At 38.9% G+C, this 27994-nt stretch overlaps 1 protein-coding gene and 1 pseudogene across 14 annotated transcripts in view; both read left to right on the forward strand.

The window, feature by feature from the left end:
• AHI1 (Abelson helper integration site 1) overlaps nt 1–27994 on the forward strand; it is a 221376-nt gene that overhangs the window by 162010 nt on the left and 31372 nt on the right. For 7 of the 14 annotated variants that reach the window (XR_004299981.1, XM_032407823.1, XM_032407824.1 and 4 more), the window contains 2 exons: nt 11906–12068; nt 15437–15537. The exons of 1 other annotated variant lie outside the window; for it this stretch is intronic. Coding sequence is in view for 10 of the 13 variants with exons in the window: in XM_032407823.1 (XP_032263714.1) it covers nt 11906–12068; nt 15437–15537 (264 nt within the window). In the remaining 3 variants the exon portion in view is untranslated. Of the gene's footprint in view, nt 1–11905; nt 12069–12303; nt 12536–15436; nt 15563–15728; nt 17724–18519; nt 21807–27994 lie in introns of those variants that run through there. 6 more of the 14 variants (XR_004299980.1, XM_032407828.1, XM_032407831.1 and 3 more) reach the window with 6 other exon arrangements.
• On the forward strand, nt 3119–8043 carry LOC116634480 (annotated as a pseudogene).

Below are 27994 nucleotides of genomic sequence, written 5' to 3' on the forward strand. Positions count from 1 at the left end.
TCCTTTTAATTTTTTGGCCAGTTCCTTATTTGTCCTAACTCATATCATCATCTAAGTTGCCACTGACTGTTTTTGACAAATGCCCTCAGGATACAGTGTTCACACCGCTGGCTCTGAGTCACACCAAATAAAGACAAGCCAGAGAATGGAACTTTACAGACTTTTCAGGGGCTGCCACACAGGTCATATAGTGGCGCTTCCCTGGATATAAGGCTTTGGAGGCACTCTGAACCCATTCTGCCCTATCTGGTGACTGCTAGCCTGCTAGGTTTTGGTTACCATAGTTGTGAGTCTGTTTTTAAGGCTGCCATAGAAACTGGCAAGAGGTTAATGGGAATGGGACAGGTTAAAACTCCACAAAGCTTGCAGTTTTTGCCAAGATTCAACTGGTTTTTTTGGGAAATACATATTCCTTGGATTGTTGTAGGGCTTTGGCTAATTTTCATACTTCTTAAAAAGTTGGGTTTGACCATTTTTGTCAGTGTTCTTGCCTTTATGGAAGAGCCAAATTTTCTCCCGCATTCCAAAAGTGCTTCTCGTCTACTCACTTGTTCATGTGCTCAAGTTTTCCATTTGCATCTTAAAAATTCTATGTGCCGATTCCTGTTTTTCCATTTGAAATACTGTTTGGTAAATTTTATAGCATCTTACTTATATGTGTACATCTCCATATGTAACACATTTAGAATTATATAGTAACATAGGGATGTTTTCCATTAAGCTTTTTCATTATCTTTCTGTTATTCTTATCTTCTTCCCCACTAAACCAAATGCTCATATGTGTGTACATGAGCTTTCCCTAGAATATTTGGATTGACATTAGAATTGGAAATAGATGAGCATCAGTGTTTAAGATGAGTAGTGAATTATTGATGTCTGGCTATTAGGAACCTGAAAAGCTTTTCTCTTTACATTTATAAACTGATTACTCAGGTTTCTTTTGCACAGTCTTTCCTAATTAACTCTGCCTGTAGTCATTTCAATAATTCCCTCCACCCTTGAATATAAACTGTAGTAATCAGATGGGCACACATGTTAATACACATATATAAGCTGTCACCTTGGCCCAATTTCAGTTTCCCACCTAACTTCCCAGTTCGGTATCCTCAACAAATTGTGACTAAGAAGCTAATATGAAGAAAATGCTTTGATGATTTTCTTCATGTGCCTTCTTTGATAGAAATACCAAGTTTTTAACACCCTCCTTTCAGCATAATCTTAAGGAAAGTCACAGTGAACCAAGCAGCCTCATATTTACTTGGTTCCATGAAGGCCTCTAACTTCAAAATTAAATATGTAAATTTACAGATTAAAAGCATAGGCTTAGGAGAAAAGCAGACCTGCTACTATCTAGAATCTTCCAAACTGTGTGATTTAGACAAATAATAATTCTTTTAGTTTATAATTAAAGAAATTAAAGGCATGATAAATACTAAATAGGGTAGTAGTTATCAATACATGTGTATGTTTACAAATGTGCACACACACACACACACACATACATAGAATATGCTTTAGGGCACCTGGATGGCTCAGTTGGTTGGGTGTCCGACCCTTGGTTTCAGCTCAGGTCATGATCTCAGGGTTGTGAGATCAAGCCCTGCTTCAGGCTCCACACTCAGTGGGGAGTCTGCTTGAGATTCTCTCTCCCTCTGCCCCTCCCCCTGGTCATGTGCTTGCTCTCTCTCTCTAAAACAAAAAAAAAAAGAATACGCGTATATACACTATGTGCTTAGCACATCCCTGGCATATAGTAAATATTAAATGGTAGATACATATATTTCTAGCTATATCTAGACTAATATACACATACTTATAGCATAACAGATTATTAAATAACAGATGTACATTAATGCTGAAAAAAGACCCAAACTGAGATTTATATATTTGTTTTAGAACTTGTAAATTTAAAACCTTGGTTCAATAAAACTAAGACATCTAACTGAGGTGTTTTTATGTAAAATATTTCATAAAACAGAGCAGATTATTATAAATGTATTAATTTCTGCTAAACTTTTAAAATAAAGATTTTTAGCATATAATGTTTGAAACAGTATATTTTTCTTAATTTTATTCTAAGCATTTTCAGGTCAGAACCATAGGCTGCATTTCTTTGAATTTCCCATACTATGTACACTGCCATACATATAGAACACACTTGAGATACTTATTATATGAATGAGATATTAATTAATTCATCTTTTTAGAAATTGTTTATAATTTTAATGAATTCTGTTAATAAATTTAACAAATGTTCTTAAAAGTGCTCTTAAGTAGTTCTCAAAAGATTGTCTTGAAATATCAAGGACTGCAGCGATTTGCACTTAGGGTTGGTGGCCAGGAAATCCTGAAGATGCCGTTAAGCATCAAAAAGAGATTTAAATTTTGTTCTCTGAAGACTTGTCTCCAGACCTTAGGTTTCTTTAAAGTAATACGTCTGTTATCTCTATAATGCATGTTTAAGCCCAGAGACTTACACTTGTACTTTGCTCTAAAAGAAAACAATAGAAATTGCAGCTCACTTAGACATTTTAGAGTTCCTGTAGGTGCCTATTCAAGTTTAGAGGGGACTTTTCCAAAGTAGTTTGGTAGCAGTACAGGTCTATTTGAAGACCCTTTCATAACTTATTTATCTATATTTATTTTTAAGTTTTTAACATTTATCTGTTTATGTCTTTATATTCTTCACAAATTAATACATTTTTTTCATTTTAATATTTATAAATTTTTGTGTTTCAGTATTTTAAAATTTTTTTTTACTACCTCTCACAATTCTATGGCTTATGGAAACACCTGGCCAGGAAAGTAGCATCTACACATAGATCAAAACCAAGTAATAAATGCAGTACAGTAAAAGGAAGAACATTCATTTATCATAAGAGATATATTTCTATCTATAATCTCTCTTAAACCATGGAGTATAAAATTTATAACTACTAAAATTGTGTCTATAAATTGTGCATAATATGTTCTTTGCAAATACTTGAATTTATTTTTGTTTAAATATACATCTAGTTTTTTCTTACTAATAATTTTATATTTACTCATAGCTCATGGTTTGTTAAGAGAATTTAAAGAAATTCATCATACTTTTCAGAAGGAATTATAAATTATTATTTTAGAATTTAATATGAGCATACACCCTGATACTATGTATTAGCAACTTAAAGTAGATAAACAGAAGAGTAACTTGTACAAATACTAAAAGTATCCCTTTTTTGAAAAGGGCTACCAGACCAAAAACAATGAAACATCCAATAAAACAGAAACTCTCTTAGATATTGTCTGTATGATTCACTGCTATCTCCCTACCCTATAAGAGACAGTAAGCACAGTAGGTACGACATGATTATTGCTAGGTGAACAGATTTGATTTTTCAGTTTTGCTTGTTTTTCTATTTTAAAAATTTCACTAATCCTCAAGAGATTGTAGGGAAACCTAAGAAATGTTTGCCCTGACTCCTAGTTGCAGTTTGAGCTTGTGCTTTTTGATAAAATGACAAAATAGATGTTGAATTACTCAAATCTGGAGCTAGTCAACATTTCAGTGAGACAAGAGGAAAGCTAAGCAAGATAAGTAAAATTAATAGGAAAGGAGGAACGGGTTTACTTTTTTTTTTTTTTAAGTTTTGCCAGTAACACTTTGTTATAAGATTTAGCTTTATATTTCTTACCCAATCAGTTGCATACTTGATATGTGCAAAAAATAAGTGTGCATGTTTTTTAAAGTAGATCATTGAAATAAAGTATTAACTAAACTTTAGGTATGTTAGAATCACCTGGAAGCCTTGTTAAAACAGATTGCTGGGCCCCTCCTCAGAATGTATGATTTTAGTTGCTCTGGAATGGGTCTAAGAATTTGCATTTCTAACAAATTTCCAGGTAATGTTGTTGCTGCTAGTCTGGAGACCATACTTTGAGACCCTAATCTAAACAAGTGATTCATAAATCTCCCTCTGCTATCCCTCCCAAGAAAGAAAATTAAAGTACACTGTCATTTTTCTTAACTAACAACAACAAAAAAAAAATCTGTAGTCCAGTCTATAAAAATTTGCATCATTCTCTTGATTTTTTTAAAATGTATCTCGATAAAAAGATACATTTTGGAGACTTTTTAAACGAAGCACTAATGATTCACTGTAACAAAATGTATGAATTATGATTTCCAGTAAGAAAAGTTTTAAGTGAATACTAATCATCGTATAAAATGAGTAGCTTTATTTGTGAAGTCCAAAGGTCAGGACATTCGTATTTGTCAAAGTGGTATTTCCAAATGATAATTCAGAAGAAATGTTTTATTGTTGTTCTTTATTATTACCAGGAGGCTTTTCCTGTGTAGTGTTGCAGCAATCAAACAAGCTTTTCCAGTTCATGGATGATCACAAATAATACAGCTACACCATTACCCAACAAATTAATATTTTGAATTTACTTTAAAATCTATGAATGCTGTTCTTTTGGAATAGTTATTGGAATACCTGGTGTAATAGAATTTTAAAGCTGGAGGGTATACCACATAGCATCTGATCCAAACCCCTTAGTTTACAGACATCCAGTCTGAGTGTTTTATGATATACTTCAGCCTTGGCGGCCCCAAACAAGACTGGAAACTCAATGTTTTGATTCCTAGTTTGGTATTCTTTCCAGTGCCCTAGTTACTTTACCAGAAGGTATTTGAATTAAATATTTTCAAATATTTGTCTGATGAAGTATATAAGATTCACATATACTAGCATTATATAGCAGGATAGAAACAGAGAGTTTGTCTGGTACAGGGACAATAAACTTTGTGCAATTATTTACTTTTTTATCTCTGTTTCTTAATTTATTATTATCCAGATAAGATCAGTTAAAAATAACAGGACCTTGGTTTCTTTTTTATAAATATCTTTCGGGTATCTTACGTAGTACTTATGGAAATAATCATAAGAGACCATATATATTCCTACCATGTGATGCCAGAAATAGGGCTGTATGTTTCTTTATTCCTTGCATGAAATAAAATATAGGCCCAATGTCACTCTTAGTAGTCTTTGGATATTCAGTAATGTGCTTCTGTGCAATTCAGAATTTATTGTTAAATTTGGTTTTCTACTAACATTTTTTAAGCTGTTTTATTTTTCTGTTTTCATAATAAAGACCAAATATTCTGTAATTGACATTATTGAGGAATGAGACTTTCTTAAAGCTTATTTTACTTGTTAAGTAATTACCGGGGGCAGTGGACGGGCATAGGCAGGGCAGGAAAGGGGGCCCACCCAGAGGCTGGCTGGCTGCAGCATGGCTCATGAGCTGGCACACTGATGCTCAAGTGCATGGTGCTTGGTGAGACAGGGTGGTGGACAAGACATGCTTGCTCCTGAGTTGTGCCACTGACACCTTCCTGGAGGAGTGGTGCCCACCATCTCCAGTGCAGTCAGCCTCAGTGTGGAGAGCAGGCAGCACCTCTGAGGCTCTCTGACACAACGGGCATGATCACACAGGAAAGCTATCCTCTGAGGCCTTCATCTTATCCAATGACTGTTGTCTTCCTTTTATGCTGCTCTGTGGCCTCATTTCAAAATGTGAAGGAGGAGTGGGCACCAGACCTTAGGGAGTACACACTAGATGTGCCTCGTTTAATAGGAACTCAGACTGATCTGCGAGGTGACCCCACAGCTGTAGCAAGACTGAATAATACGGAAGAAAACCCTGTATGTGTAGAACAAGGACAGAAATGAGCAAAAGAGACAGGAGCTCCCATGTGGAAAGTTCAGCTTTAACCCAGAAAGGGTTGAAGACAGTGTGTGATGAGGCTGTCATAGCAATTTTGACTCCAAAGAAACGCACAGTTTATTTAAAAAAAAAAAAAAAAGTATCAAGATGTATAAACAGTTTTTTGATTATATGAGAAATATTTTCAGTGGCCAAGGAAATGGTCTGTTTCTCTCAGAAAGCAATTGAAGTGCTACAGTTATACCCAGACCTCTTCTAAATAGCGAAGAAGTTTAGAACTGGAAAGAAGGGGGTGGAGGTGGGGGAACCCCTGTCCTTAGAGTTTTACAAATTCATTAAGAATGTTTCCTAAATGTCCAAGCAGCAGAAAACAGCATCTGAAACACAATCTATTATAAACATTTTGTTTCAGCTGGAAGGTACAGTCTTTCAGGCTGTTTCATAGGTTAAAAAGCTATAGTCCCATCATGTTGTAACTACATAAAAAACAGTGCTGTAAGTGGAGCTGCCTGGCTTAAACCATACTTGTTTCTGCACAGTCCTTATGGAATCTGCGAAAAGAAATACCTTCTCCCTTGGCTCCAGTTAATTGTAAGAACAGGCAAGAGCATGTAAGTCACTTTCTGTTCCAGTATACCCAGAGTGGTAAAATCATAAGACTAGCCACATAGCCAGAGGTCACTCTAAGGATAGAGGAGAGGGCCATTCATGAGGATAAAATACATAAGATAAAATTTTTTAAAAAAGCATGTCTTATTATCACTTGTGTACAAGTTAGGTTTATGTAACCTAAATATTTATTTATAAAAGCTTAATGTGCTTTCTTAAAGAATGCCAAACGTATAATAAGGTCATAAGTGCCTTTATCATGAGCACTAAAACTGTACACATTTTAGTTAATGTGCTTTTAACTGTAACAAGGCATCTGGCAAAAAAAAATAATAATTACTGAGATGTTACTTTTTGTTTCACCTTATGTTAATTGGTCATAATCCTGCCAGTAACCATAAAAGTACCCTTAATAAGTCTTTGGCTGAGTACTGATGTGCCCACACTTGGGATAAAACTCCGTAAGGAAAGAACCATCAGGAATTAGTAGGCTACATAGCAGAATGGGAACAATTCACATTCCTGACAGCCAAGTTGGAAAAACCTTCTAATATGTGGGGCATCAAGTAGAATTACCAGGAGGATCACACCCTAGTAGTGGGGGTTACTGAGCCCTAGACTAAAATCCTCCTGAATCTGCTCTAACAAAACTTAAAATCAAACCTGGAAAGGGTCAAACTAATCTCAAGTAACTACATGCCAGAAAAAGGTCCAACACTCTATAAGGGAATACAAGAAAATCCAGCATTCACCACAGTAAAATTCACATGTATTAGTTTTCTAGGGCTATTATAATAAATTACCACAAACATGGTGTGACTTAAAACAAGAGAAGTTCATTCTTTCACTATTCTAGAGGCCAGAAGTCTGAAATCAAGTTAAGCAAGGAAGAAAGCAGAGGGAGGGTGGTGGGATCCAGATGAACATTGGCTGCAGCCTTGCACAAAGAAGTTCCCCAGTGACCATAGATCCAGCTGAAGCAGTCAGTACTAGAGGAGAAAGTACTCAGGTGTCTGAGTTTATTCAACATAACAGCCTGTTGAATGACTTGGGACCATTATGAATATTGAATCTTAGATTATATTATAGTTGAAGTTGCAAGAAACCTCTGCTGCTGAACAATACTGGTTCCTTCAGTACACTGGTTTCAAGAACCCTTGAGACTTCTTCAGAGATAACAATAATAATGAAAAATCTCTCAGAAGATAATATAAAGAAGAATTCACCTAAATGTCTTATAACAGTCTGGCAGACTCTGCTTTTTTAAACCAAGAAATTGTCTCTGGCAAGCACTGCTTTGAAGACTGAAAAATGAATGTCAGGAAATAAATAAATAAATAAAAGCTCGCAGCGCCACTTCCCTCATGACTGCCCCCAAGCAGTTCGGCAAGCTTTGCGGAGAAGAAGGAACTCTGTTTCAAGTATGTGAATCGTGGACAAAATTTGACCATTTCCCAGACCTGTCATTACCAACATGGGCACATAAATGAATGTTTTTGAACTTCTTTTGCAGAAAGATGTCATAACTGCTGTGTCAGCTCAAAGATACTGCCGAGGATATTCTGTCACATAAGTGCCAGAGCACTGTGTGGTACGTTGTAAAAGATACTCATCACAAGAATGGTCAAGACACATGACAAGACCTACCAGAAGACAAAAAATAGATACAGTATTAATTTAAAACAAACCTCTTGATGGGATTGTGTCTCCCAACTTTTTTTTTTTTTAAAGGTTTATTTATTTATTTATTTATTTGAGAGAGAGAGCATCAGCGGGAGGGGCAGAGGGAGAAGAGAATCCCAAGCAGACTGAGCGTAGAGGCCCATGCAGGGCACCATCTAACGACCCTGAGATCACAACCTGAGCCGAAACCAGGAGTCAGACGTTCAACTGACTGTTCCACTGAGGCACCCCTCCCAACTTTTTTATGGAGCTTTACTTTACCCTAAAACAGTGAGATTGTAGCAAAATGTAATTGCAGATGGGGAAGGCAATTATGCAGAATCGACTGCAAATCAAAATAAGCAGAGAAGTTTACTGTGTATACTAAGATGCTCAAAGAGAGTAAGTGGTCCTCAAATGAGATGGCATGTTGAATGAAAACACACACTGGAATATAAGCAGGTTATCATAAGCCACGTGGCTTTGGTCATGTACCTTCAGTATGATGATGAAGGAATGGTCGTAACTCCACTGCCAGAACGTAGACTTGGCATGTGAAGCACACCGATTCCTCACTGTATAGCGATTGTGCACATACATGTCAGGAATGGTATGATGATGACGTTCTCCAAACACTGTTCCTTCGCTTGGAGGGATGTGGCCTCCCCAACCATCACCCTCCTAAGGATGTTGGTGACAAGGCCATTGTTTCTACATTAAGAGATAATATTATAATAGTGTTGGACACAGTACAGTAAGCTGGTAAGGACCTAAAATGGCTAGAAGTGAGGTATTGGCGAGTGGCGGTGCCAAGACAGGCAGTAGAGAATGATTCATCTGACACCATCAGGTTGTAGAACTGTGTTAGTCTGCCAGGACCGCTGTAACAAAGTACCGTCAACTGAGGGCTTCAACAAAAATTGATTTGCTCACAGATCTAGAAACTAGAAGTCCAAAATCAAGTAGCCCGCTGGGTTGGTTTCTCCTGATACCGCTCTCCTGGCCCTGCAGACAGCTGCTTTCTCACTGTGTCCTCCTGTGTCCTTTTGCTCTGCACGGTTGGCTGTGCTTCTGCTATTTCCTCCTCTTTTTTATAAGGACACAAGTCCTATTGGATTAGGGCCCTACCCATATGACCTCATTTGACCTTAAGTATCTATTTAAAGGCCCTATCTCCAAATACAGTCACCTGGTGAGGGCTTCAACCTATGAATTTGGGGGAGCATACAATTCAGTCCATAACAGGGATATAGAGGGTGGAACGTATTTGCCAGGACTGGAAAGCCATGCAGAACTGGTGTGCTATGCTTGATTGTATTATGAGACGGGTAATCCATGGATACTTTAGTAGGAAAATGGAAATCTAGGATCTTCTAGGTCTTTTGGACCCCTATACCTCTGAAGGAACTCTTATCACCCGACCCTGGTAGACAATTCGGAAAAGTTTTTCTGACTCCAGTTTGATGAATTCCACATTATCAAAGTCCACCCAAGGACACAAGCCTGATGTGGGATTTCCTGAACGATTCTCTTGCCTAAGCTGAATCTCTCCTGCTCTTCTTCCCAGCAGCCACCTCTGAGTCCAGAGAAATAAGCATACACGGACTTCCTACTTCCGTAAGATTCATCAGAGCTGTGCTGTTTCCATGTACCAGAGCCAGGATGAGGAACGGCAGGGGCAGATCCTTACAGTTTTCTAGGACTGGGTTGCAGGTGTCTGGAAGGAGCACAGTGGGCCTGCAAGTGACCCAGGATTGTTGGTCCTGTCAGCACAGCCAACCGCTTAAGTAGTGCCACCCAAAAACGTGTCTGATCTTTCATGAGGGATTAGGATCTCTGTCCCTCCCTTCCTCTCTGCTGCTGCTTCCCCATGTTTGATTCTAGACTGAGATGTCCTATAAATGTATTTAGTTTTGAAAAAATAAAAAGTGTAACTCATAGTTGACTTTAGTCAAATTACTAAATTTCTCTGTGCATAAAATTCCTCATGAAATTGGAGTAAGAATTCATGCCGTCACAGGATTGTCCTACAGATTGTGTAAGAACTTACGTAATCCACTAGCACTGTACCTAGAACGTGGCAGGCACTCAGAACATTTTCATTAGCTTTCTTCTTCTGTGATAGTACCAAGTAGGAGAATAAAGGAGAAAAGGTTTGGAGACGAAAGAAGGAAGGGAAGAGTTAAAAGTTCCACTTTTACATAAATGATTTGGCATCAGTACACTCAAAGTTATAAGAAATTTGTAAACTTGAAACAACATCCTGCAGAACATGTTGTGAATTACAGACTGTTCTAAGCCAGTACAGTTGGAATGGCAGTTGTACCATATCTGACTTGAATTATTATTACTGCCCTAACATCATATAGTGACAGCAGGTAATTCCAGATTTATCCATTAAAATTTCCTGGTTAATGTGTTAATAAATATTGTAAATTAATTAAAAGGCACCATCCAGAGTTTCGTGAACTGTTACGGCATCTCCTACTTAAAACCTTTGTCTCTTCCCATTACCCATAGTATGAGTCTGAGCTCCTGCAGCATGCATGTTCCTTCAGTCCCTACTTACCCTGCAGCCTCACCTTCCCCCACCCAGCTAGCTGGGCTCTTACCTCTAATTTAGGCTCCCACCAATTTGAACTATTTTGGGTTTCCGTTCCCTGGACGCTGACACGTGCAGTACAGTCTACCTGAGACACGCTTTCCATCTCTTCTCCTGGCCAGTTCCTGATTATCCTTTATTCTCCTGCAGAGCCTAAGTGAGGTAACCCTTCTAGAAAGGATCCTGTATTGTTGTATATTTCGCCCCTAGCCTAGTACCAGGCACGTTAGGATTTCAGTAAATACTTGTTAAGTAAATGAATTAGTACTCAACCTAAATGCAAAGGATTGTAATGATAATTTTCCATTACATATATAGTTGTATAACCTGTTAATTTTTTTTTTTTTATTAAGTAGGCTCCATGCCCAGTGTGGGGCTTAAATTCACCACGCTGCGATCAAGACCTGAGTCAAGATCAAGAGTAAGACGCCTAACCCGCTAGCTACCCAGGCAGCCCCTGTTAATTTTCAAATCCCATTTAAGTAGGAAAAGAAGTAGTTTATCCTTTAGTATACATACCATGTCCTACATTATACAATGCATGACATATAAAATGGATTAAGGTCTCCCTCCCCCTTACAACTGCTATAAGGAATTTCTTAAGTTTCTGTGCACTCATTCATTTTGATTTTAGCTTTTAAAAAAGGAAAAAAATCAAATACAGTGACTACTGTAAATACAGAGAAGAGAATTCTTGTAGAAAGGCTTTTCCTCTTAAAATTGTATCTAGTGAAAATAACCTTAATAGTATTTTAAAAGTAGTCAAAAGATTTAGATTGTTGATATAAAATACCAAAAAGCATGTGTTTGTGGGGAAATAATATGTTAAAAAGAAACATAAACAGTAAACCAAGTGATCACAATGAAGTTATGTAATCAGGTTGTTTCATTGCTCTTTCCTTTTTATAAAATTGTTGACATTCAGAAGAATTTTTTTTCAAGTACATCTGCTTAGAGATGGGAGAATGGGATCTAAAGGTAGTATAAAACAATTCTAAGAAAGTGAATGGTGTGTGAGCCTTTTTTTTATTTGCTTCACAAGTAATTCACTTGTAAAAAAATTAACATCTGCTATTTTGAAGCTAATCTTAGTGTATTGAATGCTCTTAACCATTTCTCAATCCCACAGTCTTTTATCTTGCTTCTCCTGCTGTGTTCCCACCACCCCTGATCCCATTAGCAAGCCTTGAGACAGCCTCAGACTTACCAAAGTACTGCTTTGGTTTCAGCTGCTCTTCTGCAAGAGGAAGTGAATGTTGGGGGTTTTCTCTGTGGTACAGTTGTGATAAAGCTGTGGTGGTCTTATCTCTCTCGTAGGTAGTGGCTCTTTATGACTACACAGCGAATCGATCAGATGAACTAACCATCCATCGCGGAGACATTATCCGAGTGTTTTTCAAAGATAATGAAGACTGGTGGTATGGCAGCGTAGGAAAGGGACAGGAAGGTTATTTTCCAGCTAATCATGTGGCTAGTGAAAGTAAGTTTTATGCTCCCTTCCTGGTTTACTAATATGGTATAACTGATAGTCCAAGATTTTATCATTTGCTACCCTTTAATTTACTTAATTTACCCTTTTGCTTATGTTTACCAATGGGTGTTGCTTTTCGTTCTCATGATGCAAAAATAAATAAATACATACATACATAAAAAAAAGGGGGCAGTAATGCCCTAGAAAGCTACTCCATTCTGAGATTGGAATATTTGCTTCACAGACTTATCCCGGGGGCCCTGCCTGTCTGGCTGCCAGCATTCTTCTTCAGCCCTTTCTGCCCACCGCCTGCTCCACACACAGTTATGTCGGCTCTTCTGTGGCCACAGTGACTCCTCAGCCAACAGGCCCCGGCAGAACCTCTAGTTCCCCAAGTCCCATCCTTTGACTTTGTATACCTCAGTTCCACCTGGAACCTGTTAAAACAGACCTGCAGTTGACTGTTTCATTCTCAGGTAAATCAAGTCCCCATTTGTGAAAGGCCAAAGAAATGAGCTGGAGGAGAAATTCTAAACAGGAGTTGGTGAGAGCTGTAGATTTACTACCAGGCCTTGAGAGGTGCAGATAAAACTGATGCAGAGAGCCTGGAGATAAAATAGCTTAAAGACTGAAGAAAGGGGAGAAGTATAATAGTGCTTCCTCAGAAGAATGCTTCCTAGTAACAGTTCCCTCAGTAGTGTGGTAGGAAAGCCCAATACTCAAAAGGTCAGGAAAACGCGGCACCAATACTGATACGCCTCAGTTTCCTCCTGTGAAATGAGGAAGTTGAGCTCTGTCACCTCTAAGCTTCCTTCCAGAAACACTGAAATTGTATAGTTCTGGTGTAAAATGTAGTATAGGCAGCCTCGAGAATACTCCATTTTGAATCATTATTGTTAAGTCTTTTGTTTCTGCAAAGAAGAAATTATTATAAATAACAGTTGATTTTCAGGCTTGTCTGTGAAGCCCCATTTAACCCAAACTAGCTGAACAAAAGTACGATTGATTCCTAAGTTCTGAATTTTGAAAGCAAAAGAGATGAAGGAAGACGGGAAGAATAATTTCTTCCATGAGTACTGGGTGCTGGGCTAGGCACAGATGAAATTAGTTCTCTTTCTGCACCCACCCCTCTGTCTGCACCCCGGTACTTCCCAGGGCCCCCCGCCCCACTCTCCAGGGCTCCCTGTCTCTGCAGCTCTTTCCCTCAGCTTATCTGCTGCTTTCAGCAAACTCCTCCCCTCAAAAGTGCTAAGCGTCTCAGAAATAACCCACTTCTCTCCCTCATAACAAAATTCTCCATTTCCTCCGTGCCACTGTTACAATTCTTCTCTGAGTAGTAAATGATGAGAGCTCTTAAGCTGTTTTTAATGTTCAAAAGAGGATACATAATGGAGAAAAATTAAGGCAGTGTGGAAGGAAGAAATTTTAGGGCAAGTTAATTCCCTAGTTAAGTCATTTTTCACAAGCTCAGTACTTGTCACTTCCAGGTCGCCTCACATACCCAGTTTCTTCCCTCCCCTCCCAGTGAGGCTTTCCCACTGGCTCAGTAGCTCTAGTTCAGCAGGAGTAGCTTCCATGTTCAAATCCAGAGAGCTGCCTGCACAATCATAGTCGCTCCTCCTGAGTATGTCTGTAATTTTCACTAGATATTACAATCCATTGTTTCTTCCAGACACGAGTGGAAACATTTAGACTCTTTTTTCCTTAGACAGTATAAAGATGATGTGTGTATTTCCAGGGAGGATAGTATTAGATTTTTAACTTTAGAATCTAGTTAGTTTGCAGAAATAACCTCTTAGGCTTATGAATCTTGAGAGGCTATAGATACTTGATCCACAGTGGGTTAAAAATCCATTGAAATTAGCTTTTTTTTCCCCATAATAACCAAAGTGCGACTTCTGAAGCATACCGCAGTGATGCTTGGTGGCCGCATGCAGAAATTGATTCCATGTTTCAAGTAGCGACCATCCTCCGACTACCAGAATTCCTTACTGTATCCCAGAAGAATTAATACTTTCTTGTGGCATCAGTCACTGCTTCTTGAAAAAGCCTTTTAAAGGCCAGAACAAAGAATTCTCAGAAAACCTGAGAATATAATGATTGAAATCTCACTTCATCGGGGCTTATCTTCTTTTCCCTTTTATCCTACTTTATAACCTGAATTTAACAAAAACTCACCTGCTCAGTTTTAACATGAGGGGGGAAAAAAAGACCATCAGCAGCATATTCCATTCTAAAAATAGTAGGAGAAATTGTCCTTTATCTTTATCTGAAGCCAAATATGCAAAGCAAATGCTCTAAGGGAATTTATAGATGTGAACAGAATCTCTACCAACCATTCAGTTGAAAGCCATGTCCTCTAAGAGAACAACACAATAGAAGTCCCCCCATCATTATAAAGAACTTCTTTTGTATCTTAAGCCACCAGAAAAAAAACATGAACAGCTTCACTTAATGACATCTAACATCCTTTCCAATAAGAGATAAAGGAAGCTAATAATAAAATCAACCCATACACAAAGCCAATTAATATATCTTATAATTGTAGAATTTCAATCAAGTGTATTTTACCAATTTCTCTCAATTCAGAGTTGCCCAGGGTTGTCATTTAACTGAAACACATTTTCTTTTTAGTCTTTGAAAATTCCCAAATAACTTTTTAGAGTCCATACCCTGAGTAGAGTAATTAGATTATATGAATTATAATCTCAGATTCAACCCTGTGAACTGATTCAAGGTCATGTATAGCCCTAGCCCCGTGCTCATTTATTTTGTACCATCTTCCCAAATTATTCTTTGTCCACACCTCTGCCTGGTAAAAATCCTACCTGTTCTTCGGAGTCTGACACACCTACCACTTCTTGCATTGAGCATTTGCTATCCATATTAGAATTTGTCTTTGTTATCTCTCTTTTGAATAATGTCACATTCTACTGTATGTTACACTCACTTGTGAACATATCTGTTTCTGACCAGACTGTAAGCTCCATGAGAGCAGAGACTGTCTTTTGAGCATCTTCTGTCTCCTCCAGCAGTACCTAGCAGATAACCTTGCATATAGCGGGTTCCTGGTGACTGTGAATTGAGATAAAATAAGCAAGTATCTGCATGACCACATAATAAGTGAAAATGACTTGTTTTACGTTTCTGAAATCCTGCTGATGAAAACTTTCCAATCATAAATTATGTTGTTTTGATAACTAATGTGTTATAATAGATCGCCTTAACACTAAGTGCCAAGTAGCTTATTGTTATACGAAGGAAGTGAATATCAAGATCTTTAGTTTCGTATCTGCCCCCTTCTCCATCACTGTTTATTTTCCCCCATGGGTCAGTACGCCTCAGTTTGATTACGTGCACTCCTTGTTCAATTCCAGCATTATATCAAGAACTGCCTCCAGAGATAAAGGAGCGATCCCCTCCTTTAACCCCAAAGGAAAAAACCAAAATGGAAAAACCTTCTTCAGCTCCTCAAAAGGTAAATGTTTTCATGAATATGGATTGCGTATGAACTTTAATTTTCACTCTCTCTATATAAAATATTACTTCATTTTTCATGCTTATATATCTCATTGCTTGCATTATTATTTCTTTTAATATTGGCACCAACATTATGGAATATATAAGGCAAATATTATTTCTATAATTATTATTGTAATATTATTATAGCCATTTTCCAGATAAGGAAACCAAGGAGGCTCAGAGAGATTAAAGTAGACCCCAAGTCATAGCCCAAGTGATGGGGCATGGAACCAGAGTGGGACTTGTGACTTGACGTGTGAGCTCTTTCCAGTGTACACTTGTTTCTAAACTGTGATGCCGGCACGCTCATCGCCGCCACCTGAGGAGTGTGCAGTAATGCTAAAGGTCATCAGGGCCCACAGAACAAGCATGTTCTACTTTCCTGGAGCATTCCTCTTACTTGCTAGTAATTCAAAAATGTTTTCAAGTTAAAATGAATATGGATATATTAGCTAGAGAAATGTCCTGTTTTTCAGCCTGTGCCATCAGATCCCCCGGGGATATCAGTCAGTATTCTTTTGATGATAGCAGTACTTTGGTAGAAAAGCTTAGTAAGCACTGTACCATCATATATATTACCTATTAAACTTATTTTATTATGTAACATTAACTCTTGCCTTAGGCTGAATAACGTCACTTCTTGACTCCTTGAACTGACATATACAAATACCATGTCATGATACAATTGGGTTCCCCCCACCCCGGGGAGAGTGTTTTGACAGTTGAGCCTCTCATGTGTTGTTCAGTCATTTAGCCATATTTATTGAGTGCTTCCTTCCATGTTGGGCATTCTGTTAGTCCTCACTGAAACAGGATTGAGTAGGCAAAGCACTTGCCCATCAGGAGCTTGCAGGCTGGTGGGTGACTACGGCAATTCCAACCGACTCTGGCAGGAACTAAAACGAAGTTATGTGTGCAATGCATTGGGTTAGGGTTAGGAACACCCAGGAAGAAACCTTTTAAATGTGCTCCGGGAAGTCCAGGAGGAGTTTCCAGAGGGGGTCATGCTTGAGCTTATAGGTTTATAGGATGGAAAAGTATATGCTTTGTAGATAATCTTAGAAAAAGACATTCTAGCAGAGGGAATAACTTGAGAAAGGTGTGATATGGTACGGTTGGTGCTGTTTGGGGAGCTTAGGGGCCAATGGAGAGGATAGGAGAAATGCAAGGGCCAGGCCATGGAGAGCCTAGTGTGCTCTGCTGAGATGCTTAGGTTGTAAATCCATCAGACAAAGGGGATCCCCTAGAGGAGGTAGTCCAGGGAGTGAAATGGACAGATTTGCATGTTAAAAATACATTCTAGTGGCAACATAGTGATTGGATTAGAGATATCTAAGACCTGGTTTAGGGAAATTCATTAGGAAACCATTGAAATAAAATATAAAAGCCTAAACTAGTGGGGATGGAGGGGAGGATATAAGGTATAATTGACAGGATTTTATGATTGGATATGATTAGGGAAATTGGAATCTAGGATTGTGCTAAAGCCCTGGCTTATTATACAACTGAATGGATGGTGGTATCCAGAAATAATAAAAGAATAAGGAAGATTTGGGGATCTAGAGAAAGGCAGTGGTAGGGAGTGGGCTGTGACTTCAATTTTAGGTATCTTGATTTGTTATGGTGTCTGTAGTGCTCCCAGATAGAAATATTCCCTAGGGAGTCTGACATGCAGGACTGGAATTTGAGAAAAGGTAGGGCTTCAAATCACATGGGGAGGAATTAGTGTATTCGTTGTATTACAGCAGAAGCCTCGAAGCCTGTAATGAAGGAGATAGCCCAGAAAACAAACGTTGTTGAGTTCTGAGAGAAAGGCCAGGGACAGAATCCCAAATGAACACTAGTATTTCAGGGACAGTCTGAAGAGGAGAGATTAAGAAAGAATAATCCAAAGTGGAAGGAAGAACCAGAAAAAAGTGCGCTGGGAACCAGGGGAGAAGAGAGGTTCAAGGAGGGTATAGTCAGTAGTGTCGGAGACGGTGAGTGAGCGTGCGTGAGCATTTAGTGATCAGGAGAACTCCAGCGCCCATGCAGAAGTGTCAGTGATTGATGCTGGTATGACGAGGCTTGTAGAGTAGAATGGAGCCTCAGCAAGTGAGCTCACGGAAGTCATGCCCAGAGCTTCACCTGGAGAAAAAAAAAGTCACACAGTGACTTGTGGGCGACACCCTCCAGGAATGACTTTTTAAATAAGTGGAGTGACATGGAAATTTATATACTAGGGAGATAAAACCAATGGAGCAGTTCAGGTTGGAGATAGATAAAGCACACGTGGATCTTGGAGGAAGCAAGAGGTTTTTATCAGAAGGACAGGTTGATAAATTAGTCTTAGCTTAGAGCAGGGGTTCTCAACCTAGGGTGATTTTGCCTCCCAGGAGACATTTGGCAATGTCAGGAGATGTTTTTGCAAATATATGCATGTGGGGGGGCTGCTACTGGCATCTAACGGGCAGAGGTCATAGATATTGCTAAACATGTAGAATGCACAGGACCACCCCCACCCCACCCAAGGATTATCTGGCCAAAAATGTCAGCAGTGCTGAACTTAGAGCAGTGCCCCCTCTACATCAGTGAGGGATGCAGAGAAGTTGATAGAGCGGAGGTCTAGAAATTAAGGATACTGTTATGTTCTCCAAAACCTAAAGGAGGTCCACTTCAAAAGGGAGGGTCAGGGGAGTTAGGAAGAATAGTGACCAGCAGAGCACTTGTGTAAGGGCAGTAGGAACAGGAGCTCGTCTGGGACATGCACAGGTTCGTGAATAGTGCTGAGAGCTGCTGTTTGGATACCGTAAAAATGTAGGCGGCGTAATTTTGTGTAGTTGGGTTTTTTTTCTTCAGTACTTAGCAGTGGAGAAGGCATATTTGTTTTGATATATAGTTGAGGCAGTTGTGAATGTGATCAAGCACAAGAGGATAAGAGACTTGATCCTGTTTATAGAAAGTCACTGGAGTGACAGACACACCACGGAGGGTCCGCCAGATTGGAAAGGGCATGGAATCAGAAGACTGGCCACCTTAGAAAGCAGGCTTCTCTGGATAGTTGCAGGAAGCCATGCACACCCACGTGGAGGCAGGGTGTCATACGCTAAAGGAGCTAACCAGCTGGAACTACGGCCTGTAAGTCCACAGATCCTTTTGCTTATTTAAGACTTCAGATGTCAGGCAACTTGAGGTTCTGCTAAATTCACAGTGTGTGTATTAGAGCTGAAGTGCAATTGAAGGACACATTATTCGAATTGAACTGGCCAAGGAATTAGGACCCAGAGTGGTGGACAGGTTGTTCTCTTGGATTTTAAAGTTCTCCGATGGTTGTAAGAGTTGGACACTGGGAAGGCAAGAGCTGAAGTCCTTGATTCTTGTGCTAGAACAGATGTCTCACCTTTGGCTTCACATTGAAATCACCTAAGAAATTGAAAAAATAAATACTGATGCCTGTCCCCATGCCCACAAAGTGATTGAATTGGTCTGGAATGGGATCTCAGCATAGGTAGATTTCAAAAGCTTTCCAGATTATTTTAATGCATGGCCAACATTGAGAACCATTATGTGTTAGAGTGACCACGAGGTCTGAAGGTAACCCCTACAAAGGCAAATAGGGGATAGTCTAGGCAGGTGTCAAGGCACCCAAGGAGGAGTGCTTTGAAAGTGTAATAGCGTATGGGGCACCTGGCTGGCTCAGTTGGTAAAGCATCCAACTCTTGATCTTGGGGTTGTGAGTTCGAGCCCCATGTTGGGTATAGAGATTACTTTAAAAAAAAGAAAGTATAATAATCTAAAATTAGCAACAGAGAGCTAAGAGGGGGCCAGTGTTAACTCCAGACCCCTGGGGTTATGTGAGAACAAACAGCCTGTGCTACAAAGAACTGAAAAAAAAATGTTTCTAGGTAAAGCGCCAGCTTCAAATACAGGAAGGACATATGGCGATGGTTGCTTGTGACAGTATGGGGACAGCAGGGGTTATAGTTCAAAGGATTGGTAAGGAATCTGGGCAAATGCTACATGTGTAACATTATCCATTGTTTGGAAGTGAGCACCAGATTTAAGAATTTAGGGAGATACTGATGTAAATGTACAACCTAAAGACATTTAATGCAATGAAAGCGTTTATCACATTAACACAGGGAGTCATTGTAACAGCTCGCAATATTCCTAGTCAGTGTCAAGAGCTGTGTGAGATGCTATGAAAGACATAACCTTTACTTACAGTGACTTACAGGTATCCCTGACTCCATATCGTGCTGACCTTTGAAATCAGCGTTACTCAACCCCCATGTCTGTGTGCAGTAGGCTTGAACTACTTCTGCCTCAGCTGGAGGAGGAGATAGAAGGAACTTGGGTCAGTATCTTACTGGCTGCTTGGGAAGTTGGTACTGTCCTTCCTCTTCCTGATGTGCCTGTGTTCCTATGAATAGAGACCTCTTACCTGCTTCTCAGAGTCCCCAGTTCTCACTGCCTCTGCCATCCCTCCTCCACTTAGAAGAACTCACTGCATCATAGTCGTAGTTGGTTTTTTAATGTTATGTGCTTTTTCCTCTCACAGACTGATCTCCATACTGAAAGTATACCTTTATATTTATATCCCAGTGGACCAATTCTTCAAATATCCATCTTGACCCTCAAGGTCTGTTTCAGGCTAATCCCACTGCTGCCCTCACTAATTCTAAATAGATCTCAAGGAACTTGCAGACATGCAACATAAAGCATTTTAAAACTTAAAATAGGTAAAGCAAGGAAGTTGCGGAGAATAGGACTCCATGTGGGCAAGGAAGTAGTAAAGTTCGCATGGTTGAGGGGGAACTCAAATGGCCTTTAGAGTTTAAGATGCATGGATTTCTTTTGTTGAAGAGTATGATTTGATCTGCTTGGTCTGAATCCATGTGTTAGAATAGAATCCTACGTGGTTTTCCTCTTAGGGATGGATGTACCGGTGTATAGTTAGATAATATTTGACTTCGTTCTGTGGGAAAGTATCAAGAATGATCCCTGCTTATGTAAAAAGAAGAAACAGTAATGTTGTCCCAGGTAATCAAAAGGCCTTGGGTACACTCTGAGTCATGATGCCAACAGCCAGCCCTTGAGAAATGTGTCACTGGGCTTCCTTAGCACCTGGCATAGTTGCATTTCTTCAGTTGAGTTCCTTTATCAGGATATATATGGTTTGATTTTATCAAGATCCTGCCACAAATTCTATCAGATGTTTAATTTCAAGAGCAAGTTTTATATTTATTATCCTATATAAGATATGTTTAAAAAGAAGAACATGAAAAGTAGTCTTTTATGATAAGTGTCTAGACTTGGGGAGGGGAAGGTCCTGTGTTCTTAGAGTTACAGAATTGGTGACCTGGAAGGAAGAGATCATCCACAGTGATGCTAGTCAGTTCCTTCATTTTACAGACAAGGAATTCAAGATCCAGAAAAGTTGTAAGAGTTTTGTTCAGAATGACTCCTAGTTAGGAGCTGGGCCTTCGTGTTGTCAGGCCAGTGCCCGTTTGTCCCCCGCACTAGTCAGCAGCACAGACAACTGCTCCCTGCACAGCCAGCCACGGTTTGTGTCGCGTTGACTTTCACATTCCTGTTACGTCTGCCTCATGGTGCCCATCTCCATGTGCACGGTTTTAGATTTGTATTCTGTATACTTTTTAAGGAAAAAAAGAAACCCCAATAGTTTTCTTTCTTTAAATTATCTCTATTCAAACTATAGAATAAGAAGTAAAATTATACCTTTTAAAAGCTTGGCAGCTGCTGAATCCTGTAAGTCCTTCCAAGCGGAACACACCTGTCCTGTTGCTGCTCGCGCCAGGTACCTTCCAGCTTTTCATGGCGTTCCCTGCAGTGTCAGTGGGTGATGGCAGCATCGGGCTCTCCCAGGGCAGGAGGCGGGCACAGGGCTTGAGGCGGCGGCAACTCTCCATGATAGGCCAGAGCGCCCCCAGACACAGCAGCGATTACCTGTACCGCAGGGGAGTGAGAGGAGAATGTTTTCCTCAGGCTCACTCCAGAACGTTTTTATCATGAGCTGCTCTAAATTTGCATCTAATAGAAGGAAGAACATTGGTGCTATCAGGGAGGGAAAAAAAACTGAGAAACTTTGGAAAAAAAATAGTGCTGACAGCCTTGGTTTATTTGTGTTCGTATTTTGGACCTTGTTTTCTTCAGCTTTTTATTTTTGCCAGCCTAAGCATGAACCTATGTCATCCATTTATTTGGGGAGGAAAGTTGTTAAAATTCCTGTTTTAAAAAAATATTTAATAATTTTAAGTTGTATATATATATACACACAACTATATATATATATATATATATATATATATATGCTCATAGTTTTAAAAATTTAACCAATAAAGAATAGTGTAAATAAAAAATAAAACCCCTCTGTCTGGCTAATATTTGTGTTCATTCTAATAGTTTCTTCCATGTTCTGTTAAAAATGTTTTCTGCATATGAGCACACATGTCTTTATTCATGTCTGGTTTTTTTTTTCAATGAAACTAGGATCATACTTAATATTCTAATTTTTTCTTCCACCAGTATATCCTGGATATCTTATTAGCACAGATTTTTTTTTAAGTTTCAAGGTACTGAAATGACTAATTTTCTTTTTTTTTAATTCCTAAAATGCCCAGTGTTTTTGGATTTCTGAAAATGCTTGTTTTTTTTTTCCTAAAAATGAAATCCAGAGCAGAAAAGTTACCTTCTACTCTACAAAGGTTTCAACACTGAATCAACTAAGTATATTTTCATGTAAATGCCAGACATAGAGTAATAATTATGCATAGGAATGTTAGATTATTTCTGTGAGTGTGGAGACATTTCTGTGATGCTTTTGTTTGTTTTTCTCTTAAAAACTCATTTAAAGAACAATATTTATTAGTTTTGCTATTTCAAGATAACTAAAAATATCCATTATAGCTCAGCTCCTTCCATGAGGAGAAGAGTGTTTTAATTATTTTCAGTATTTTATTTAACATCTAGAATCAGTGAGAATAGGCAGGGCTTATTCAAAAGAGCTGACCCCTAAACCAAAGTGCAGACCCCAGTTCTATGCAGGAAAAGCTTTTTTCTTGTCTAGTCCAAAGCAAAACCGAAAACCCAGGAGCATCACTTACCTCCATGGTAGGTCCCCTTCCGGCCAACCCATACAACGCACACAGAATTTTGTGTTGGTAATTCTGTCAACCTCTCAGAAAAACAGTAGGAGGAAGTAAGTAAGTTGGCTTCAAGGTACGTATGTCTGTCTTCACCTACAGAATATCTAATTTTCATTTACCTTCTTCATCCCAAAAGGAGTCAGACAATTCACTAAGCCTGGATTAATTGTGCTCTATGTCACTATTTGCAAAAATTACTTCATACAGAAAAAAAAATTTCCATTTACTTGTCCTTCTACCAGGAGTGCATCTGAATTATTTTTAACCACAGAAACAAGATGATTTTATTATGTTAAATCCAACAACCTATTTATAATAAATAGTGGTTATTTTTGGTATGTTGAAGCAGATTTTCCAAATATCCAAAAGTCAGTTAATGTACACTAAATCATTGAAAATAAAATCATAACTTTATTGCCTCCTTCCTATTGCTAAAGCATAATACTGCTATAGCGGCACGTTTATCTGCCCACGGGTCCTGTCCCCATGCTTTAAGAAAACCAACTTTTTGCACCCCCCCAAAAAAAGATTTTTTGTCTTTTGTCTATTTGATAGTCTACATAAAAAAATACTTTTCATGTATACTCAGATACAGTGGAGGTGAGGCTACAGAGATCTCTCATAAGCCCCTTTACCAAACATACCAAAATACCAAACATACCAAAAATAACCACTACTGATTATAAACAGGTTGTTGGATTTAAAAAAAAAAAAAAATCTATTTTATTATGTCTACTATCAAATAGACAAAAATTTATGTCTTTTTTTTAACTTTAGTAATTCTGTTTATCAAAGAAAATACAGGTGATTTGTCTCTAATTTATTATATTAGGTAGATAAAAGTTAACTTGTTTGGATTTCTTTTAAAATTTCAGGAATGTTTGAAGTTTTCTTCCTCATCTGAAGAGAACTAAACCAAAATCTTAACTTACAGTAAATTTAAAACCAAAGTTCTAATTTGTGTCCTATGAAGAATCTCAATGCAACAATATTGATATATATTTTTATTTATAATTTGTTTCAATAACTTGTAAATATTTTGAGAAAAAATATTAATTTCAAAAACCATTATTTACATTTAAAAATTTTCTGTTAGAGAGAGAACATGTTCTGCAGAGAAAGTAAGTGGACCCCGATGATGTGACAGCAAAGCAAGTATGAGTCACCTCACACCCAGAGACTCTGCTCCCAACAGTAGTGTTCCTAAATGTTCTACATGGAGAAACTCCAAAAGCCTCCAGAATCTCTCTTACCCTGAAAGGAAACCATACAGTCTTGACCTTTCTCTACTCATTCTCCTTTGCCTCAGCCAGTGTATTTGACATGTGTACCTCAACCCCAGCTCTGTCTCTTCCCCTCAGCAGCTATGTTGCTTGCTATTTGGGGCAGTTTCCCTCCATGTCTCCAGGACCCTCTGACCTTCAGCAGGGTGACACCACACTGACAACTTGTCTTCTCAGTTTACCTAGCCTGACTAGGCCACGACCTAGATAACTGCCAGTTCCAGAGTAAAGGGGCTTAGGAGAGAATCCCCCCGCAGCCTCACCTCCACTGTATCTGAGTACACATAGAAAGTATGAAATAAGTGATATTGTACTGGGTCAAACCAATGTTCCACTTGGCCCCTTACTCTCTCTTACTGTGACTTTGAGGGTTGTTTGATGGAATAATACGGTGTTTGTTCTTCCTGATGATATTTTCAAAGGTTGATCTAAATGTCAGCAACATCCCTCTAATCTGTCACAGATCTAAAATATATAAGATATTGTTGGGAGGGGGCGCCTGGGTGGCTCAGTGGTTAAGCGTCTGCCTTCGGCTCAGGTCATGATCCCAGGGTCCTGGGATCGAGCCCCGCATCGGGCTCTCTGCTCAGCGGGGAGCCTGCTTCTCCCTCTCCCACTCTGCCTGCTTGTATTCCCTCTCTCACTGTCTCTCTCTGTCAAATAAATAAAAAAATAAATAAAATCTTTAAAAAAAAAAAAAGATATTGTTGGGAGAACTTCCCACCAGTCATTCCTAGTTGTAAATTGTCCTTTAGATAGTGGCAGAATTGATTATCAGTCGCCCTGTCTTCTGACTCAACTATCAGCATGTCCTTTTTTCTGAAGGTCCTGTTTTAAGGTCCTGTTACTGAAATTTGCCTTCATTTTTCCATTTCTGGCAAATATATAAGTAGTGATGCTGGGGTTATAGACTATCCTACTTAAAAACAATAGCTTCACATGAAAATGTATCCAGCCACATGAGAGTCAACATGAAGAGTATATATAAAATGTCTCTCACTTACATGTAGATAGCTCTTGACTACCATTTATTTCCTTTGCCTTAGAAATTCACTGTAGGGCGCCTGGGTGGCTCAGTTGTTAAGCGTCTGCCTTCGGCTCAGGTCATGATCCCGGCGTCCTGGGATCAAGGCCCGCATCGGGCTCCCTGCTCCGCAGGAAGCCTGCTTCTCCCTCTCCCACTCCCCCGGCTTGTGTTCCCTCTCTCGCTATCTCTCTCTCTGTCAAATAAATAAATTTAAAAAATCTTTAAAAAAAAAAAAAAAAAAAGAAATTCACTGTATGCTAATGTTCTTGTCATTACTTAGTTGTCCCAATAATGCCATAATGCTCTCTGATTTTAACACGGGTCTCCTTCAGTTGGCACACAAAGGAAAGAACCTTTTTTTTTTTATTTAAGTCTCTCTTATCCACACAAACCCTGCATACAATACAATACATTGAAACAGACGTGCTTTTATCACTCTTCTACAAAACTTTTTTGTGCTTAATGAGCCTTTTCTTTCTTTTTACTCCTATTTATGCTTCCCCATCACTGTGGGTATGTTGAAGTAGTGACCTCTGTTATACACTGCTGTGTCTTACACAAAGAAAATATAGAATGCTTGATAGACCTCCAGAGGTTGACATCTCCTTTGTAAGAAAATCTTCTCTGCCCATGTGATACCATCTTGCAGAGTCACTGACTGGAAAGCAGCAGCATTCCCAAGATTACTGTAGAAAAACATGCCTAGGCCAAGATCATGAGGCCAAATATTACCCTATCCTTAAACTCACTGACAGGTATAAGCCTAAATTACATTTCAAATAGAATTTTCCCATATGAGCAGTCTTATGGGGGGGGGGGCACATTTTTCATCACAACTTTTGTAATTACCACAAATACCATGTATAGTTATTCAGTCTAGTATAGCTAATAAAGTTTACATTATAAATATTGTTAGAACAAAAGTGTGGTTTGTGCTCAGGTACATGTAGTGGATATAAACCTATTAAAAAGATGTAAAGAGCAAAGTTAAAAGCGACATCACTGAACAATTTTGTTTAATACGGATATATATGCATATGTATGCATATTGAAATGATGAGGAATAAGGAATCATTCATTTAGACTGCAGACAGACTGGCCAGAACCTCCACTTGGTCAGAGAAATCTTTTTCCCCCATAATCTCATGGCATATTGTTTGTCTCTTACTACATTTATCACCTACCTCAGTGCCAAGCTATTTGTACATACATTTGCCCTTGCTAAATCATGAGACACAGCCTCACTGTGTCTATTTAGTATTGTTTATCAGAAGGGAAATTGAAATCCTTGATGGGTAGGTCCAGTAAGAATCGAGATTCAAACCAGAAGAAGGGAAGAAAGCAAGAAAGGGAGGAGATCACAACAATCCATGCTTATTGACTACTAAGCTATACTCACTAAGTCAGCTTCAGACTGACCCAAATCAAAGATTAGTCCTTACCTCTCCTACCTCAACAAATCGCCAATTCAATATATGCCAGATTAAGAGTTCTTGAACTGCTAGGCCACAGAATCACCTTGGCCACTTGTGTAAAAGTCCTGGTGCCAGATCCTACCCTAAATGTATTTCTGAAAGCCTCCTTGGTAGACACAAGAGTTATGGAATTTTGCTAGAGAATGCTCTTCCAGTCTCATTGGAGGAATAACGTATCTACTTCAGATCCCTTAATCTCTGGTTATAAACTCCGAGTTGACCTGACTCCACAGCAACTTCTAAAGCATTGCCCACAGCTAGCTGTGTGAAACCAGTGGGAATCAACTTCCCAGGAGCCCTAATCCCTCCAAAGCCCCCCACCTTAGTACTCTACATGTAGAATATTCTCAATAAATGATTATGATTTGATTGAGACAGAGCTCCCAAAAACTTCATAGGTGTGTCAGGAATAAGAGAAGGTAGCAATGAAGAACAGTAAAATCGTAATTTGGTGGATACACATGCTGAAAAACATAGAGTGGATTCTCATTGTTCATTGTAGTTATGTTCTCTGAATTCACCATGAACATTGAATTAGTGAATATTGAACCAGTGCTCCTAGGGAAAATACAGGATTAGGTTCCTGTGAACCTCTGGTCACATTTTCATCAGCTGGTATAAAGTATAAAGACGCTTTATGTAATATATATTGTTGATTCATTGAAGTTGAACTCCTATCCAGCAGTACTAGAATTTGTGCCTGAACAAAGCTCAGTTGACACATGTATTTCATCTAAGGCACATCAGCTTTCTTGCATTTAGTCACACTAGACAACACTTCAGCACATTGTTTAGGGATCATTTTAAACCACAGAATCAACAAAACACAAAAATGTGAAAAACGTAGCAGTAAATAGGCCACAGAAAAGATACTTATTTATAGTATGAAAGCTGAAATTATATGAAACATGCAAAAGCATTAGAAGTTCCTAGTGTTCCAACCTCAACTGGGATTGTGTGCATCGGGCAGCTCAAATTTTCAGCACTCTGCATGCATGCGTGTGTTCCGGTGGCTGTAAAAAGTATGGCAGGTATTGATCGGGGGTTACAAACGAGCTGTAGTGAGGAGGCGAATTTGCCAACAGGCAATCCACAAATAATGAGGATCAGTTGCATTTTGAAACTTTACTAAAAGTACATAGCTGTTTCAGAAAACCTATTAAGTCTTTATAATAAAGATGAAGAAGGAGAAGTGCAGGCAAAGGGAGTTGGTTTAAGAGGAAAAAATACAACCTGCTACTTCTAGCATGGCTCATGTGTCTGCTCTCTTCTATTTCTTTCTTCCTCTCTGGATGGAAATAAAAGGGCTAAAAGTTCCTTGAAGGCAGGGACTGTGTCATGTTCAGAATTGAATTCCCAGCATCTAGCGCAGGGCAGATATCCAGTGAATGTTTATTGAGCGACGGAAGGATCCGGTACACAAATAGGATCAGCTGTGCTGAGATCATTCTGAGTCTTCCGAGTCAGCCCGCCCCCCCTC

This window comes from Phoca vitulina, unplaced genomic scaffold (genome assembly GCF_004348235.1).
Source record: "Phoca vitulina isolate PV1807 unplaced genomic scaffold, GSC_HSeal_1.0 scaffold9, whole genome shotgun sequence".
Taxonomy (NCBI): domain Eukaryota; kingdom Metazoa; phylum Chordata; class Mammalia; order Carnivora; family Phocidae; genus Phoca; species Phoca vitulina.